We start from the raw sequence: 20,426 nt of genomic DNA on the forward strand, positions 1-20,426 counted from the left end.
CAACATTAGAGAGATTTTAACTGCTAGACCATGTATAAGACTATTGTAGGAAAGCATCCTTTTTGGTATGGTTACCCTCACCTCCTTCCACCATACTTTTTTTGCCTGATTTTGACGCCGACTTGACAGTGTGCCGGGATCCTGCTAACCAGGCCCCAGCACCAGTGTTCTTTCCCAAAAACTGTACCATTATTTCAACAAAGATACACACAAGATAAGACCCTTGTAAAAGGTAGCAGTGGTACCAGGGGCCCTTTGACCAGAGAGGGTCCGTAAGGGTTGCCGCATGTATTGTACCACCCAAAGGGACAACCCCCCCCCCCACCAAACCAATGCACACTGCTATTGCAGCTTGTGTGTGCTGGTGAGGAGAAAAAAGTAAAGTCGGCATGGCACCCCCCCTCAGGGTGCCATGCCCACCAACCACTGCCTGTGACATAGCTAAGTCAACCCTATAGCAGGCCTTGCAGCCCTAAGGCAGGGTGCACTAAACCACAGGTGAGGGCATGGCTGCATAAGCAATATGCCCCTACAGTGTCTAAGTCCATTCTTAGACATTGTAAGTGCAGTGTGGCCATATTAAGTACATGGGCTGGGAGTTTGTCATCACTAACTTCACAGATCCATGATGGCTTCACTGAAGGCTGGGAAGTTTGGCATCAAACATCTCAGCACAATAAACCCACACTGGCACCAGTGTTGGATTTATTGTACAATGCACCCAGAGGGCATCTTAGAGATGCCCCACATATTTTAATCAACCCTTAAGTGTAAGGCTGACCAGTCTGTGCCAGCCTGCCACTAAAAGGCAGGTTTCTGACCTCATGGGGTGAGAGCCTTTCTGCTCTGAGGCCAAAGACAAAGCCTGCTCTGGGTGCAGGCACTTCACAATCTCCACTCCCCCCCTTGCAGGAACTGCAACACATGGCGGTGAGCATCAAAGGCTCAGGCCCCCTGTTACAGTGCCCCCAGGGCACCTCAGCTAGTGGAGATGTCCCCCACCCCTCCCAAAGAAAGCCCAAATTTTGGCGGCAAGTCTGGCAGAAAAATTAGGTAAAACAGGGAGGAGTGACCACTCCAGTTAGTAGGACCACCCCTTGAGATAACCAGAGATGGAGTGACCCCCTCCCTGCAGAATCCTCTATCTTGGTTGTTGGAGGACAGGGACCAACAGGGTTAGGAGTGTGACCCCCTTCCCAAAGAGAGTAGGCACAGGGAGGGAGCCATAGGCTACTGCCTTCTGACCCGTTACGCCATTAATTCTAGGATTTAAGGGCGCCCCTGAACCTAGCTCATCAGATTCCTGCCTACCCCAAGAAGAAGAAAGAAGGAGGACTGCTAAGCCGGCCCCAGCAGAGAAGACACCGGACTCCTGACACTAACTGACTTGGCCCCAACCGTACCGGCCTGTCTGCAGCTTCAGAAGCCCCGCTACCTGCAGGACCAATGACATCTTCAAACACACAGGGGACTGCCTGCCCACCAGAGGACCAAAAACTCCCGAAGACAGCAGCCCTGTCCACAAGAAACACCAAGGAGGACTCCAGAACTGCCCCGGATCTGCGAGTTCTGTCCATTCTGCACCCAATGCCCACGGCCCGAGTTCAGATGGCCCACCGGTCCAAAGCATGTCCCCTGGCGACTCTGACCTTGTCTCCACCCTGGGTTGGCCCCTCCAGGCCAACATGACAAAGCCTGCAACCTAAGTTCGGAGGACCCCCCGACCAAGAGAGAACCAGACAAAGATTCCCAATGCCTAAATGTGCCCCTGCAGCCCCCTGGCCTTGGGAAATCCAACCATCAGTCCAGCAACGTTCAAGCCTGTGGTTTCCCGGAATCGACCCCAGCCTGCAACATCTTTATGACCTCAGGGGTACCCCTATTGAAAAGCGTTGGAAGCCGGGCGATGTGTTTGCACCCTGCACCGAGCTGCCCCTGTGCCACTGAGGCTGTGTGTTTGGTGCTGACCTGTGGCCACCATCCCCTGTTGCTCACCTAAGCCCCCAAGGTCCACCCTCTGAAGTCACGGGTACTCACCTGCCAGCAGATCTGTTTCAGAGTGCCTCAGTCTCCATAGGATCCCATTCAATATCTAGCTACAACTTTGACCCCTGCATCCGGGCGGCCCCGTGTTGCTGGTGGTGTAAGTTTGGGGTCATCCTGAACCCTGACCAGAGGACATCCTAACCCCGGGAAACTGGAACTGTAAGTCGAGTACTTACCTCAAAACTGTACTAACACTTTTCCCCCCAGGGCTGTTCTAAAAATTGCACTGTCAACTATTAAAAGTGAAAAGCGTTACTTACCTCTAAACCGTTTTATTTGTGAAATCTAAACAAAGTGTCATTGATACATATGCTTGATACTTACTTGCAAATGTACTTACCTGCAACAAGATCCTTTTGGTTCTAGAAATAAAGTAACAAAATATATATTTCTGATACAAATGCATTGGCCTGGGGTAGTCATTGAGTGTGTGCCTCATTTATTGACTGTGTGTGTACAACAAATGCTCTGCACAACCCTCTGATAAGTCTAAGTGCTCGACCACACTACCACAAAAGGGAGCATTAGTATTATCTACTTTAGCCTCTGTAAACCTCTGGGGAACCCCTGGGCTTGGTGCATACTATATCTCACTTTGATATAGTATATACAGAGCCAGCTTCCTACAACCATGTATAAGAAAATAAGACATGCTGTGCGATGTGAGGCAGATTCTAGGTTTGCTGCAGAGAAAAGGACATCTCACTTTCATCAAATCTGAGGTGTTACTCTTGGTAACTCTACTTCACTAAGTTTGCACTTTCTTCAACTCAACTACTTTCCTTAAATCTCTCAACTTTCCATACTCTCATGCCCCAGACTTGTATATCCGTACTACCCATTCCCCTAAGCACACACATCAGACTCATCAACAGTAATGATTGCCTGCTTTAACAATGACACACAATTTTCACTAAGCACCTTTTATTCCATTAACCTTTCCATAACATTTTTGCTACACCCTCGAGGAGAACCTCAGCTATCCCCATCTCTTCCCAACCCTCACCGGATTCAGCCAGCATCTTCACGGCTCGAGCCTTTGCCAGTTCCAGGGCTGTGACCCATCGCTGGCGCTCAACCTCGGTGCTGGCCTTAAGATGGTAGGTCTGTGCTCCTCCATTGGAGATGATGAAGTTACAGGAGTCCTCCACCGTGATGTTGGCAGTAGCAAGATTAATAGTTCCACGGCAAGTGTGACGCATTTCTGCCTTCGACCTTCAGGGTGAAGCAGAAAGGGATTTTGTTAGAAAGCAGTAGTCTTAAAAAAATTGGTGTTACTGAAGACAATTATTGTTAACAAGCAAAAAACAATATTAGTACAAAATTATTCCAAAGCACATCTTCCAATGAAAAAGTTACTTACCTTTGGTAACAATTTTTTCTGGTAGCCACTCTACCTGCAGAATCCTCATCTGTTGACTATCCCCAGGTGCCAGACCAGATCAGGAAACTTCAATACCTTTCCTACTCTGGTAGGGTGTGCCTGCAGCAAAGGCAGCAACACCCCACCTGGCATCACAGGAGCTATGCAAAGGAACCCAGGTGTACCGACGCTAATTCCTGGTCCTTTTGTCTTCCACATGCCCTTAGAGGCCTAGACGAAGAAATGACAATCAATTTGAAGCATTTGAGTACAGAAATCTAAATATTTAATGTGACATATGACCATCCTTCAGAACAGGGAGATGGGAGGGTATCAGTGAGGAATCTAGAGTAGATACAGTATCCGAACAAAAAGGTTGTTACTGAAGTTAAGTAACTTTCTCTTCTGATGGTTATGTTTACCTTCACATTCATCTCCTGCTGAACAGATTCCAAAAGTTACCACTCTTCGGGTTGGTGAGTCTGAAGAAATGCTTAAGTGAAAACCTGGAGCATTCAGCATGCAAACTGGCCATACCTTATCACCGTGTTATTCAAGTACTAGTGCTTAGCAAAGGCTTAAAGGGAAACACATTTAGCTGTACAGCAAATATCAACTACAGGAAGAAACATGGTAAGTGCACGTGTTGAAGTCTTAGCTCTTATAGAATGAGTACGGACTCAATCTGGCACTTCTTTTCATAAGGGAGGAACACATCTTTATGCAGATAATTATCCAACAGTTTGACATTCCTTACTGGATTGTCTTGGCTTTCTTAGTGCCTCTATACCCCCACAAAGAGCTGGTCATCAGAAACTATTGCTCTGGTGCACTCAACATAAAAATTGACCACCCTCCCAGGGTCCAGCCTTTATAATCTCTCCTGCTTTTTAGTGGCAAGAGAGAAAGGATAAAGACAATAAAGGCACCAGATTGCCCCAAATTGAAATAAATCACCACCTTCAGAAGGAAAGCCACTTTAGTTTGAAGGGCCAGTTTATCCAGGAAGAAGCAATGTGAAAGATGGACAATCACTTAGTTCCTGCCATAAATTCACTGATGCACTTTGCTTAGGTACTGGCCACTAGAAATAATGTCTTGAATGTAAACAGTCGTAACTGACAATTGTGAAGGGGCTATAAGGGAAGAGCAATAAAAAAAGGTAGGTTAGAACCAAGTTCAAATCCCATTAGGGCATCACAGCAGGAGTTGGAGGAAAAGAAAAAGTTAATTACCTGTGGCAATGATGTTTCTGGTGGATACTACATCTACCTGCAGATTCCTGAACTGTAGAATAATGCCATAAGTCTGCATGAATCCGGAAACCTGAAAGCTCTCATGTTGCCAGTAAGAAACATTGGCTTTGCATCAATGCTGGAAATTATATCAGATGACGTCACTGCAACCATATAGTATCCACCCTGGTGTAACAACATCAGTTTCCATCCAGTTTTTTTTCTGATGACAATGGATTGACATCAATAGAGTAGTGCTGTGCCAATAGCTATGTATATCTGGGACCTTATTAACTTTCCCTCTGACTATACGTCAAACAAGGATGCGGGTGGATTGATGAAGAATATGCAAGTATTTAAAATATCCACCAGAAAGATTGTTATGGCAGGACAGTAACTTTTTCTTCTGATGGTTACTTCTACCTGTAGATTTCTCACCTGTAAAATATATTTCATAGCAATATCCACCTGGGAGGAGGGATGGTGGACAGTTATACTGGGAAATCCTGCAAGACGGATCTTTGAAAATTACTATCTCTAATCAACTCGGAATCCAGACGTGACATCAGTAAGCACTAGCCAATTAGGGGGGCAACATATAAGAATGACAAAGAAGCCAATGAATGATATGCAATGGCAGGGACCCAATAAATTATAGTATACAATATATCATGCAGCCGCAGTGCATTAACTGCCGGCAAGCAAGACCTAAATATGGAAATATCTGTGGAATGCCAAGGAGTTCTCAGCCGGTCCATCCAGCCAATGCCTTAAGTACAAAAAGGCAACAGAGATGATCACTGAAGAGGAGTGACCCAAAGCCTGCTCTCTCTACATATTTTAATATATTTTTTAAAGACATGCGCTCTTACAAAAATCAACTAAAGGTGTTGATAGCCAGACCTAAAAATGATAAATAATTCCCGAATGCTAAGCCCGGGACAATATTTTTATAGTTTGTGAAAATGGTGAAATTACGCACTTAACACTTTTTGCTTATGGGAATGTTGATTTGAGCAAAAAATGTGTTGCTGGGACATTTCAACTCAATCCAGTCTCCTGCCAGCAACTCGTGTGTGATTTTTTTTTTTTAACGCAAAGTATGCTGTTGGGTAAATCTTTCACACAACATACAGCAAACCACATTTTGTTAGATTTACTTAATTTAGCATAACTCTGCATAATTTCTGGGACGTTTCACAAAACATTACACAATTTTGCGCACCCCTACAAAGACTACCTTGAAACAACTCAACTTAGTGACCCTCTGAGTAAGTTTCTCCTCAAAGTCAAGGAATAATTAGAATAATTCCCTGATACCCGAGTAGGCACTGTGGGCAAGGAATAAACTGCAGTTGAGAAGGGGCAGTTAGGGAAAAGCATTGACTTTTTCTTGGAGAAGACAGGTGATTGAGGACACTGGGAGTGCAGTAACTGCTCGGCCAACAGTGGAGGTACTACAATTAGAGAACTGGAATGTTGGGAGCGCCAATGAAAACAGTGGAGTGCTCCGGGTTCCTAATGGCCCTGTAGAAGCCCAGAGCGCCAACATTCCACAGTTGTTGCTGTGAACAAAAGCCTCATGGAGCCCCGGGGGATTTCAGTCCCCTCGGGCTCCATGGGGCCTTTGTTTTATTTATTAGAACATTTTGCACTCTAGTGGCAGAATTTTCTAATATCCTTTTAGCCCTTCGCAGCTGGGCATTACCAATATTAAAGTCTTGTGCCTTTGCTTTTAAAACTGGCGCAGCCCTTTAATGGCCGGAATAGCCTGCTACGGCAGGCTATAAGGCTATATTAGAACATTGGAATGTTGGGAGCTCCACTGAAAACATTGGAGTGCTCTGGGCTCCTAATGGCCGGTAGAAGTTCGGGGAACCAACATTCAAATGTTTTTGATCACAGCAGTTGCTGTGAACAAAAGCGTCACAGAGCCAAAGGGGATTTCAATCCCTTCTGGCTTCCCGAGGCCTTTGTTTTATTATTTAGAACATTCTGTCCTCCAGCGGCAGAATGTTTTCATGCTGGAGCGGGCCTCTAATGGCCAGTATAGCCCGCTACACTGTATAAGGCTATAGTATAGAGCAGAAAATCCCGTCAAAGGAGCCGGTGGAGACGGAGGCGTAGAGGGCAATCAAAGGAGATGCATAAACAGTTGGTAGCTGCCAACAAGACATCAGGAACACAATGACCTTACAATGGATAAGAGCAGCCGAGCTCCTGAAACACAAACACGTTACCCACTGTGCCAGAAATCAGGGAAAGACATGCAGGCATAAAGGGAGAGCTGGGTGGGGGCTACTAAAAGAGGGGATGCATGAAGGAAGAAAAGCAAGAGAAGACATTACTGAAGGGAGAGAGGGAGGAAGCAAGGGGGTGGAACATGCAGGAGAAAGAAAGTTACACATGGGGGTGGAAAATGTGTCCACGTCTCCAGTGTCAAGAGCAACTGTAGATGGTCAAAAGCAGCCATTTTTTCTCAGCTACCAAATTCTTTTCTGAATTAACTTTGGTAAAGAAGGACATGAAAGGGTGTACCTGAGCAACTTATCAGACAAATGAAATATTTGGAACATGTACCACATCGACTTCGAGAAGGGAGTACAATTAGGAGGACAGGGACAGCCTGGCACAGAAAAGGTCAAGCTGTCATAAAATACCTGGGCAGAATCCAACACCTTGTTTGCACAGTGTCACGCCATCCCTTATCCAGGCAAACTAGCATTTCCTGATCCGTTCCAAGGCCAGCAGTAATCACCTGATCGTCTCACTGCGTCTACCGAAACTCCTGCCTTTAAGGTTCTCTGTCCTCATTCTAGCTTTTCTTGGGGGGAAATCAGTGGCTACTCCCTTTTATTACTCTGAAGCTCGTACAAAAGTGATGTTCCAGAGTTAAGATGTTCGTCATGATTAGAAACTCAGAATCAGTATAAATAGCAATTCAATAACACCAATGTTTAGTCAGTGCTTGAGAAAAAAAATTTAACAGGTCACTAAACTGTTCAATAAAATATAAGATAAAACACAGATGAAACGGAACATGCTACAATATTATGGGCAGAGATATGGCCCTTGGAGTTTTCTTTATGCTGATTTGGCACCAGGAGCTATTTTTCTGATATTTCTGGCCCTGTAGCCAACATTAATACAAGGAGCTTGATTTTTGTTAAAATGACTCAAAAAAGGAGTCTGAAGAGGAAGCAGGGGACTCAGATGAGAGGAGATTGGCCAAAGCTCTGGTATTGGATCAACCCTGAGTATTATTCTGGCAGCAAGGTGGGAATAACCTGTGTCACCTCAAACAGTGAAGTGGTCTAGTGCGCTCTCTGTTTTCCTGAGGACCTGGTGTCCGGTGACTAGTGCCTACAAGAAATGCAATCCTCAAGAGTTTCAGCTTACCATGTCTGACTGGTAGGCCTCGTTTCTTCTAAGGAACAGATCAGTGAGGAGCTTCTCACTAGGTTATTCCAAGGATATGTTTTCATGCCTCCATTTAAACAAACTACCAGTTATAGTTAAGGTATTCTGACGGCGGGGCATCCACGGGTTCAGAGCAACCTTGTAATTCAATGGTCTAACCAGGGCTCAGATGTTTATGGTTAAGTACTGACTGCCACTACAAATAATATATCCATAATGCAAGGGTTATGGATTCAAGACAATTTCCAACCAGCAGAAGGAGGCCCGTGCACCTGTAGTGTGAATGCCAAGTTCACTCTCCACCGGGCTTGTGGATACCAGGAGGATAAACAATGCCACCCGACCCAAAATACAGAACACGTTAAAATACAGCTAAGTGCTAGTATCCAAAGCATTGGGATCATATCCAGAATGGCTGAAATCATCTGAGGCTTGTGTGATGTCTTCATGTAGGTCATATCCATGATCGTGCAAATGAAGAGCAATAGCTAGGATGAAGTGAAGTATAACCTCTTGCAAATGATGTAAAAACCACATGAAATGAAGCAACTTCATGGTCCATACCAAATTTAGTAAACTCAAATGGGAGGGAGTGGACTTGCAAACGAGTCATCAAAGTACAGAAACATGCCCTGAATCACTTTGATGAAAACACATCCAGCAGCTATAAGGGAGTAGACCAGAACTGCAAAATGATAATGCTGGGACCGCACAACAAAGCAGAAGTAGAGTCTTTGGGCTTGGGTGTGAAAATAGGCAAGCTGGAGGCCCAGGAATGCAAAATACAGTCCTGATGGTTGAGGGCCAAGAGGAACAGACTCAAAGACAGCATGCTGAACTTGTCCTGGCACATAAAGAGTAACTGTTCTTCTAGAGAACGAGAGAAGCAGAACTAGAGAAGCAGAACTAGAAAAAGGCTGCATCCTCTCCTCCTACTACTAATACTCCGATGTCTCCTTTAAGAATCAAGGCCAGGCAAGGAGATGTTCCGTACATGTGACCATAAACAGGAAGATATAACCCTTATGGGAAAATCTTAACATCCACTAGTCCATTTTGATAGACTCCCACAGGGTCAGTAGGAGACCGCCCTGCCCCCTTCCCTAACTGGAAGCTTAAGGACAGGAAAGGGTGAATGGGAGCAGCTTGATTTGTGCCCTCAACGGGAGCAATGATATGCACCAAGAAAAAGGGAGCATGTATTAGGAACCATAAAATACAAAGTGGTCTGCTAAGGTTTAGCATATTGCGTTCCCTTTTAAAAATAAAAAAATGAAAAGCTCCAACCAGCCCATCAAATGTTGATTTTCTCATTTTTCTGTGAATAAAAATAATATATTTCATAATGCATGCATTTGTTTTATGTACTCTTGTGTCGGAGGTTCAAAATATAAAAATTTGCAAAGCAGGGGTCCACAGAAGTGAAAAGGTTAAGCACCACGGTATTAAAGAGCTTAAATAAAGTTAAGGACCTGATCAGAACATAGTACAAATAGAAAACATTCACATGCTTAGAGTGTGGCAGATATAGAAAAATAAACAGTACTTAAAACTACCATCAAACATTCATTGTGAATTTTTTTTTTTTTTTTTTAAAGAGTCATCATTATTAGTATTAAATAGGACGGAAGTAATGGTATAACAAAAATTGTTTATTACTGTGATGTTGGGTGGACACTTGCAACATAATTCTCATGGCTTTTTTCCATTTTTTAACCCACTCCTGATCAGAGACTACTGCTGGAAATTTTAAGCACTGTAAATAACCGATTTTGTTTTCTAAGTTAACAGTACTCAATTTAGCGACCATTGAATGATGGAAGACGTATTTGACCCTTGCAAGATTCAAGATTATGAGCAGCTGGTCAAAAAGAGAATAAACTCAAGCATTTAACTAAGTGTGCCGCCTCACCAACTGCAGGTATAGCCTACGCGGGATACAGTATTGAGTGCAGTTTCTGACAGGGCTAGGGAATTCATATCGCCCGAGACATGTTGATTTCTATCAGGGGCAAGAAGATTAAGGGCCAGATGTAGGAAGCCTTTTGCGCCTCGCAAACGGCAAAAAACGCAGTTTGCGAGGCGCAAATGGCTGAACGCGATGCAGAATCACATTTTGCGAGTCGGTACCGACTCGCAAAATGTGATTCCGACTTGCAAATAGGAAGAGGTGTTCCCTTCCTATTTGCGACCGCATCGCGATGTAGAGTTGCTTTGGGACCGTGAATGCGGTCGCAAACCAACTCACAGTTACCATCCACTTGAAGTGGATGGTAACTCATTCGCAAAAGGGAAGGGGTCCCCAGGGGACCCATTCCCCTTTGTGAATGCCCACAAAAATATTTTTTCAGAGCAGGCAGTGGCCCTCTGGACCACTGCCTACTCTGAAAAAAACGAAACCAAATGGTTTCGGAATTTTTTCTTTTTGCAGCTCGTTTTCCTTTAAGGAAAACGGGCTGCACAAAAGAAAAAAAAAACCTGCTTTATTCAAAAAGCAGTCACGGACATGGTGGTCTACTGTCTCCAGCAGGCCACCATCCCTGTGAGTGCATGGACTCGCTATGGGGTCGCAAACTGCGACCCACCTCATTAATATTCATGAGGTGGGTCTTTGCGACCGCATAGCGAGTCGCAGAAGGTGTCTGAGACACCTTTCTGCATGCACTTTTGCGAGTTGCAATTTGCAAGTCGCTAAATAAAACGTACCTACATCTGGCCCGAAATGTCTATTTTGGCCAAGGATAACTAGACATTAAATCAAAGTAAATAGGTACAAAGCTGCAACACGTTTGTGCAAACAGACAAAAACAGGAAATAGGTATAATTGCCCACACACACGTAGGCTGCCTAGTAAGAGATCGGACAGAATTCCTGGGTGAAAGTAGGCAAATTCCACGCTTTTTCCAAGTATGGAAAATACTTTTGTAATGAGTTACACATGTCCAGGTTGAACAAAAAGTGCTTGGCCCTACCAAAAGTCAACAATTCATAAAAATGTTCTAACAAATATGAAGGCGAATATTGACAACAGCTCTTCCAACACACCTCAGTCCTGTACTCCGATATCGAAGTACTGGAAACCACAAACAGCTATGACAATACACCTAAAATATACGTAAAGAATGCTCTACTTTTTCTATAATTAGAGTCACAAACAATTTTGCCATTGTACCTGTATTGATGCCTACCCCCACTTTTGCACTTCGATGACTGTTGTAAATTCAGCGCACATTCACTTTAAAACTTTTTTTTCTTTATCCACATGTAAAAATAAATTTTCCTACATTGCCACCAAATTAGGTGGTGTTTTAGCACCCACTCCTTCCTGGACACAGATTTTGTTAGACCTCTGATATGAGTAAATATTTGGCAGTGTCCATGATGAGGATGGGCTGTGGGACGATTTGTGAATAAACCCAAACGCATTATGTTGTGGGTGAGTCCACACTCCCCAGGGCATTCCCACCCAGAAGCACTCTCTTCTCACAATTCAGAAAATATTTACTCAGGAAAAGTAGGTGAAAGTGAATCTTTTTACAAATGCACAGCTACACTTTGAGGCTAACAAACTGAAAAGCTGTGCCGTTTGTAAACTGAGGTTGAAACAAGCATTGGCAAACTACCGAGCCTTAAACAAACAAAGACTAGGGGTGTCTAATGTGTGCCAAGGAGGGACAAGCCCATACTAGAGTTTACAGATTATCACATAAAATAAACAAATACTCATTTAATCTCTTTGGTACTCATTTGGATAGTCAGTGGTAATTCTAAGTCTTGCCATGGAATCTTACCTGGCCTCATGGTCCCACACTAGACATCTCTGCCACATAATCCAAAACTTCCTTGGAAGCCTTCCCCTTGTGCAACATACATTTGTATTTCTCATGCATTTGTAAATGTCCCTCCTTAGAATAGAAAATTAGTGGCTTCATCCAGCCTTTTTGGAAATCTGTGGGTTTCTTTGCAGGCAGTATCTGTGCTCTAGTCAAGGCCTAGTTAGGCACGTTATGCAAACCTTTCCTGTTAGGACTGCCTAATGCATAAATGACTTTGCCCATGCTGTCGAGAAGATAAAGGACACCAGCCTGTCAGTAAGCTTTGTGACTATTCAATTAGCACAGTCATCTCTGACTACTTTGGTATAAAACAGCATCAGGAACTGGCCAGAGCAGACTGTGACACAATGGGAATTGGCAAGTGAGATGTTCCCTGCAACACTGCAAACTTTCTACAGGAACTGTGAACTGTGCAGTAGCATCTGTGATGGGGCTGGGTTTGTTTACAATGTATATGGGGGTGAAGAGATGAATCACAGAAGATGTTTTGCTCAACGCAGCTTTAAAACCTTTGGTGAAGCCTGGTTCATCCCACATTAGTTAGACGGAGTTATTGGTCAGTCCTCCAATAGCAGAGATTGACCCTGACAGACCCTTCCTCTTTTTCTTGTATATTCATCCATATTCTGGCAGGCCAGCCCATCCTTGTAACATCACTTTGGCAACTGTACCATGCCATCCCCTAATCCAGGCAGCAACCTCTACCGTTTGAGAAGTGTATAAGGGATTGGTTTTCTTGAGGATAGACGTGGTTAATTGCTGCTCAAAATGTGCATAGTGTGTTTGTGTGCAGAGCATGCAAGTCTCACCAGTGTGTGCAAGCATGTTTATATGGAGGAAGAATCTCTGTGCTTGGGGTGTCTCTCTCTCTCTGTCAGTCTATAGGGGATGTGTTGTGTGTCTATAAGAGTTCTGTGTTTGTGCATGGTGTAGGTGTGTGTGAGCAGGATGTGCATGTGTGTCCCACTGCAGTGGGTATGTGTCTGCACAGAGGTTGTGTGTCTAAACAAGAGTTTGTCTTGATATACCCTGAGGGTAGGGGAGGGTTGTGCCGGTCAATGGGAAGTGCTTGGCTCTATCTACAGTAGGTGTGTTTATGTCTGCCGGGGGAGGGTGGATTATGTCTCTGGGACGTGTGCCTGCATGGGGTTGTGTGAATGTGCAGTAAGTGATGTACCAATCTATGCATCTGTAGTGTAGTTATGTATCTTTGCAATGGGGCTGTTTGAGTGTGCAGTGGGTGTGTTTGCCTGTCCCATGAGTGTGTGTCACTGCAGTTGGGTTGTGTGCATGTACAGTGAGTATGACAGTAAGGCAAGACGAAACAGGAATAACCAATTAGGCTGGAATGGAAGCATGCCAGGTGTCTTGAGACAGACTATCTCCCCAACTGAAAAGACGTTCTTATTAATTTCTTTTTTACTGCAACAGTATGGTACTCCACCTTAACTTTGACTTCAGAATATCATGCTAACAGAATACTATATACAAAATATTGAGAACCAAAATATTGAGAAGGTAAATGGTAAGCAAAGATTTGCTATTCTTACCTCAAGACTCTATTTTAGCCCTCAGTATTTTGGCAGCATGATGTTTCTAGATTGTAGATATTTCCACAGGCAGCCAAAATGGAAGAATGTGCAAATTTGGACCAGTACATCCAAACTATTGTACATGAAGTCAGTTATTCAAGATCACTTATTGATGTGTTCCAATACTTGAAGATCACTTTTCTCAGCAATAAAGTCGAGTTTTACACATTTTCGCAAATCACTGATATTGCTGGTCAGTTTTACAAAACCAAAAATCCATTAATGTTTCTGTGTCAGCCCACATAACTGATTTGAGAATAGGTGGGACAAGTTGATTGTTTCTCAGAACATGAAGATCTCTTTTGCATTTTGTCCCATGGACAAGTAGATTATTTAAAAATGTCCACACCCCCGGTAATTTAACAGAAATCGCTTTAGACAAGGGCCTCTCAAAGCTCCAATAACTATCTATAACACAGAAAAACGCTCCAAACACAATTCATCACAAGAGTCGCTACAGGAGGTCTCACAGAAAGGTCCAGACAAATACGAACAGACATGGTAAGTCTCTCACACACAAAAAACAAAAAAGTCTCAATCACAGAGACGCACAAAGAACAGAGCTCCAGACAGTGTCTCAGGTAGACTTCAATAGTCTTGCAGAGACTGCTATATAGTGACCTCTCTGGGCACAGGCTCACAACGGCTACTCGGAGCAGAACCTCCCACATGTCTAGCCGCAGTCTCTCACAGTAGTGATTTGTAAAAGGTTTTCCATAGCTTTACAGGTGCGGTGTCCTCACAGGCCCAGCTGCGGGGGTTCTTTCGGAGAAATAGATCCATCCTCAGTATCCCACAAGTAGGGTTGGGCGAGCGAGCCAACAAATTAACAGGGCAAGCCCAGCCAGAGCCAAGCCAAGCCAAGCCAAGGGTCTGGCTTGGTTCTAAGCATCCTTGCCTGAGCAGAGACCTGAGGACAGTTGGCATGTTAATCGTGTCACACAGAAATATAATAAAGTCTCTTGAAAATTCCAAAAAGTGTATTACCTTAACATGCATAAGCATTTAATTTTGAGATGTCAGATTACATCACTGAATTGAGAGGCATTTACTACAAGTGATAGTTTTGAATCAGAAGTTAATAAAACATTCTTGCGCTCGGTCCGAATGACAATGCCATCAGTAAACTAAGAGGAAGTCAGCTGTCATCTGTTCCCTAAATGTGGCCTAGATTGTTACTATTGTCTATTAAATCAAACACAATAGGTTTTTGTACAGAGCACAACCTGAACACGCCTATCTGAACGTGCTGTTATTTGTGATTGCACACATCTGACTTTAAAACGATCAATCAATCAATGCTTATAAGGCACGGCTACTCATCCGTGATAGTATCAAGGTGCTTGGAAAGGGGGGAAGGGGGTACCTCAACGAAAGCCACCAGGGTTTCTGGTGCTGGGCATAGTCCAGACGCAGATGGGCTTGCCTTCAGCACGCTAGTGGTGCGGCCGCCATTAAGAAGGGGAGGGGGAAGCAATCAGCTGGGAGGCAGGAGGGCGGAAAAGGTGCTTCGCGGGGGGCAGATGATAAGGGGAGAAAGGAAAAAGCACTAGGGAAAAATGAGGGGTGATAGAAGAAAAAGGCAGAAAATGCAAAAGTGAAAGTGTGACCGAGAGAAGAAAAGGCAAATGATAGAAGAGAAAGGTCGAAAATGCAAGAGTGAAAGCGTGACCGAGAGAAGAAAAGAAAAGGAAAATACTTATGTGTGATGGCCACTAGACCCCTAGAGATGAGGCGCAGGGATGAGCATGCGGGTGGAGGAGGAGACTTAGGGCCAGATGTAGGAAGATTCCAAATTGCGAGTTGCAATTTGCGAGTCCCAGCGACTCGCAAATTGCAACTCGCAATTTGGAATGGAGAAAGGTGTCTCAGACACCTTCTGCGACTCGCTATGGGGTCGCAAAGACCCACCTCATTAATATTAATGAGGTGGGTCGTAATTTGCGACCCCATAGAGTCAGGGCACTCACGGGGATGGTGGCCTGCTGGAGACAGCAGACCACCATGTCCGTGACTGCTTTTAAATAAAGCAGTTTCCTTAAAGGAAAACGAGCTGCACTTTGAAAAAAAAACGAAACGTTTAGTTTCGGTATTTTTCAGGGCAGGTCCATTGGACCACTGCCTGCCCTGACAATTTTTTTTTTCCAGACACAAAGGGGAAGGGGTTCCATGGGGACCTCTTCCCGTTTGCGCCTGGGTTACCATCCACTTCAAGTGGATGGTAACTGCGCTTTCATTTGCGGTCGCAAAAGAAAATGCATAGCATTGCGATTCGCAAATAGGAAGGGAACACCCCTTCCTATTTGCGAGTCGGAAATGCATTTTGCGAGTCGGATCCAACTCGCAAAATGCATTTCTACATAGCAAAGAGGCTTTTGTGACTCACAAACGGCGATTTTCGCCATTTGCGACTCGCAAAACCCTTGCTACATCTGGCCCTTAGTTCCTCCCAGGCAAGAGGCAGAGGCAGCAGCAGCCAGAGGAGCTGGGGAGGGCAGCAGACACTGACCAGGTCAGTGCAGCTGCCCTCTCACAGCGCTGCGGCCGCCATTAGAAGACTCAAACATGCACCCGCTGTCCCTCGGCAGGGCAGGGCTGGTTAGACATGATGGTAAAACGGAGACTGGGGACAGGCAAGGGGACAGATATAAGTATGGCAGATGGCGAGGAGCACCTGAAGTATGGGGGAGAGGTGGGAGAGCCACTGGGAACTCCAGCCAAATGCCTAACCCTGGCTCCACTCGAGGTCCTCCTGGAACCTCCAGCCCAAAAGGAGTGGAGTCTGCCTTCCTCTTTCGCTCTACCCCCATAGACAAAGTTGAAACCAAAGCATTAAAATGTGAGGTAATATTAGAGCAACAAATGCATACCCATTTAATGGATGACTTGTAGGAAGTGAAATAAGAAAAGCAGGGATTAATGTCGACTCCCCCACTTAACCAAATTGTGTGATTTTAGGCAAATAATTTATTTCCCCTGTCCTCTAGCACGTACGGCACCGGGCAATCCCTCACACGAACGGGGCATTGGACTCGGCCAATCGTCAGAAATGAAGTTAAGGACAGTGTGACTGGCGCAAGCGCAGTAAAATGCAAGATCGATGCATCTGCGTGAAGCCTCGGGGGGTGGAGCACTAGAAACGGCGAGTCCGGAGTTTTGTGAACACAACGAGCTCAGTCAGAGCCCCTGCACTACCCCCTGCCCCCGGGCCCGCTGAGCTAGCGTGTTCCCGGCCTGTAACTCAACCTGCCAGCACTATTCCTGCCACGCGCAGATCTGGTTTCCCTCTGAATAATTCAAAGCCCGGTTTTGGTGGCGGAGCTGGCAGGCCCCGCGCTCCCTGAACTTCTCTTCCTCTGCTAACTTTCAGTCAGAACTTTCCTCTGTCTAGACGGATCTATAGACAAGCGGCAGCCCTCCCGGGAGCGCAGGCCTCTGCACACCGTGCGCTCTGCTGGCGGGGCCACGTTGCCAGCCTGAAGCACAGGACTTCCAAGAAATAATCATACAAAGGCAATAAATGGGAGGGGGGCTGTCATACTGTATGTAATAAGGCTGCTACGCAGGGGTGGTTAGAAACACTATAGAAGAAAGGAACCGGATATGTGGAATCTGTAGGTTACAACGCCAGAAAAGGGGGGAAAGGTATGAGAAGCCGCTATCTGCAGTACCAATACTGAAAGAAATGTCTAAATGCATTTGCAATGCAATGGGTCTCGAATTTTCTCCAGTTAAGAGCTAATGGAATTGTAAATTCCAAACTAGACTTTTCTTGCCACATAAATTGAAAATGAAAAGTAAAACATTAGTTTGACATAAGCAAGCGAATTCAAAGCACCAATGCCGCTATTAAGTTCACTCGCAGTCAAACGTATTGGCAAACGTTCAATTATCCATGTAACAGGATCAGTCTGCAAGGCGGTAACAAAACCGTCCCAAGAAGGGACAGGGATAAAGCCTTTACCAATGCTAACAAAGGATTTTTGCAAGGCAAGCCCACGAAAGAGTGAAGGTGGTGGGCGTGGTTAAAAGCCTGCAATACTTACGACAGGTCAAAACGCTTGCGCCCTTGACCTAAAAAGGGGAGTACCAGTTCTCCAACGAACGGAGATATACACAGAGCAGTTTAGCTGGTGCTAGTTGTAGTAACACTCGCACAGAAGGGGAGAGTTAGAGCTGTAAAAACAGCCTCCTATGTTTCTTCAGTCCATGTTTTACAGGTGATATAAGATTATATGCAGTGATTTAAATGAGCATGTGCTGTCAGGTACTGAGTGCCCACACTTATTTCATTTGAAAAGTAGAGTGCCGTCACTCCTCAGTACTGCTGCAATACATTTAATGGGAGAGTGCCTGCACTTCCCAGCACTGCGGGAATACTTGTGATGGGAGAGCATCTGCACTTCGCAGCACTGCTACAATACATTTAATAGATGAACACCTTCCCTTCTCAGCACTGCTACAATACATTTAATAGATGAGCACCTTCCCTTCTCAGCACTGCTACAATACATTTAATAGTTGAGCACCTGCACTTCTCAGCACTGTTACAATACATTTAATGGGACAGTGTAGAAAGCTGGCACTGTATACACTATATCAAAATGAGATATAGTGTGCACAGAGTCCAGGGGTTCCCCAAGAGGCTTGACAGAGGCAATAATAGATAATACTAATGGCTCTATATGCAGTAGTGTGGTCGAGTAGGTAGGCTTATCAGAGGGTAGTGTTAAGCATTTGTTGTACACAAACAAGCAATAAGTGAAAACACACACTCAATGACTTAACTCCAGGCCAATAGGTTCTTATACAGAAAAATATTATTTTGTTAATTTATTTTTAGAAACACAAGATTCATTTAGCAGGTAAGTATATCAAATGAAAGGTACTCTGCATAGTAATACTTAGGACTTTGTATAGAAAAAATATTGTACATGGTTTTCTTTAAAATGGCAAAAAGCTTTTGCAAAAGTGGACACTGCAATTTTCAACAGTTCCTGAGTGAGGTAAGTAAAGTACAGTTTCTGAGGTAAGTATCACACTTACGGGTTCAGTCTCCTGGGCATAGGTACCCCACCATTAGGGGTTTAAGCTAACCCCAAACACCCAGCACCAGCAATACAGGGCCGGTCAGGTGCAAAGTTCAAACAGGAGCCAAAATAACGTGGGCGCCTATGGAGACGGGGGGTACTCCGGTTCCAGTCTGCTTGCAGGTAAGTACCCACGTTGTTGGAGGGCAGACCAGGGGGGTTTGGAGGAGTACTGGAGGGGCCCCAAGTGGGAACAAAAACCACACCGTCAGCAGTACAGGGGCCGTCGGGTGCAGTGTGCAAACAGGGCGTCAGGTTCTCAATAGAATTCTATGGAGGGACCTTGGGGGGGTCACTGAGGCACTGCAACAGGGCACAGGGGGGGCCTCTCGGGCAAGCCACTGACTGGGCAAGGGTGAGAGCCGCCTGCTGGTCGTTGCTGCACCGGTGGTCGGTTTCTCTCAGGCCTGGGGGCTGCAGGTGCAGTGCTTCTCCAGGCTTCGGATATCTTCATCCCGGGCAGTTGCAGTCAGTGGGGTCCTCGGGATTCCCTTTGCAGGCATCATCATGGGGGTGCAGAGAGGTCAGCCAGGGGGGAGACGTCATCTGAGTCACCTGGGGTCCTCTCTGGATAGTTGTTTTTTCTGGACACGGGCCGGGGGCGTCAGGTGCAGAGTAGTTGGACTCATGCTTCTGGAGTGAGGTGAGAGTCCCTCTAAAGATGTTTTCTTGGTCTTTTATTTGGACAGGTCCACTGTCCACGGGAGTTTCTTGGTCCTCAGTGATGCAGGCAGTCCCCTGGAGGCTTTTCAGGGGTCGCTGGTCCTGCAGCTTTTCGAAGCAGGAGACAGGCCAGTAGGGCTGGGGCGGAGTCAGTTGCTGTCTCCTTCTCTTCTCTGTGGGGTTTTCAGCTCAGCAGTCCTCCTTCTTTCTTGGGGTCATCAGGAATCTGAAGAGCCGGGTTCAGGGTCGCCCCTAAATACTAAATTTAGGGGTGTGAATTGATATAACCATGGCAACAAAAAACCTTATGTTGGCCGCATACTCTTATAATGTATAAACACAGTACAGGTGCTCATATACACATGAACATATTTGTAGCAGAATATGTATACTGGAAAAGAAACCTAAACCAGTAAATATACCTATACATAGAAAAACATGTGGAGCACTCAAAACCTATATGTAGTTAATTATTACATCTACTAAATTCACCATAATGTATAATATATATAATCATGTCAAACCAATCTTGAAAAAAGAACCAATACAAAAAAATATTTTTGTTGTGGTTGTTTTTGAATTATGTGTATGTGATGTGTATTGTGAGGTTTATATTTTAAATGTTGTATAGGGTGTTGCAATGATTTGTTTTCTGCATTGAACCTAGAGATTTGGCTTCAATGGACTGTATCTTTTAATGTGCATGTATACATCTATTAAAAGATTGTGTATATTTGCTTTGCCACATACAAGCCGTTGTATCGGTTCTTTTTTCAAGATTGGTTTGACATGATTATATATATATTATACATTATGGTGAATTTAGTAGATGTAATAATTAACTACATATAGGTTTTGAGGGTGTGTGTTAGGGTCAGAGGGCAGTAGCCAATGGCTACTGTCCCTGAGGGTGGCCACACCCTCCTTGTGCCCAACTCCCTCTGGGGAGGAGGGCTCATCCCCATCCCTATTGGTCCTAATCTTCCAAAGCAAGATGGAAGATTTCTCAAAGAGGGGGTCACTTCAGGTCTGGACACCTTAGGGGTAGTCCTGTCTGAGGGAGTGACTCCTCCTTGTTTTTCTTATTACCCCTTCGGACTTACCACCAAAATACATTTAATTGGCGAGAACCTGAACTTCTCGGCACTGCTGCAATACATTTAATGGGAGAGTACCTGCAC

General features: G+C 44.9%; 1 protein-coding gene across 1 annotated transcript in view; it reads right to left on the minus strand.

The window, feature by feature from the left end:
* OSBP (oxysterol binding protein) overlaps positions 1-20,426 on the minus strand; it is a 353,464-nt gene that overhangs the window by 245,449 nt on the left and 87,589 nt on the right. Inside the window, exon 2 of the mRNA XM_069227875.1 lies at positions 3,053-3,261. Within this exon, the coding sequence (XP_069083976.1) occupies positions 3,053-3,261 (209 nt within the window). The remainder of the gene's footprint in view (positions 1-3,052; positions 3,262-20,426) is intronic.

This window comes from Pleurodeles waltl, chromosome 4_1 (genome assembly GCF_031143425.1).
Source record: "Pleurodeles waltl isolate 20211129_DDA chromosome 4_1, aPleWal1.hap1.20221129, whole genome shotgun sequence".
In the NCBI taxonomy this organism is placed as follows: domain Eukaryota; kingdom Metazoa; phylum Chordata; class Amphibia; order Caudata; family Salamandridae; genus Pleurodeles; species Pleurodeles waltl.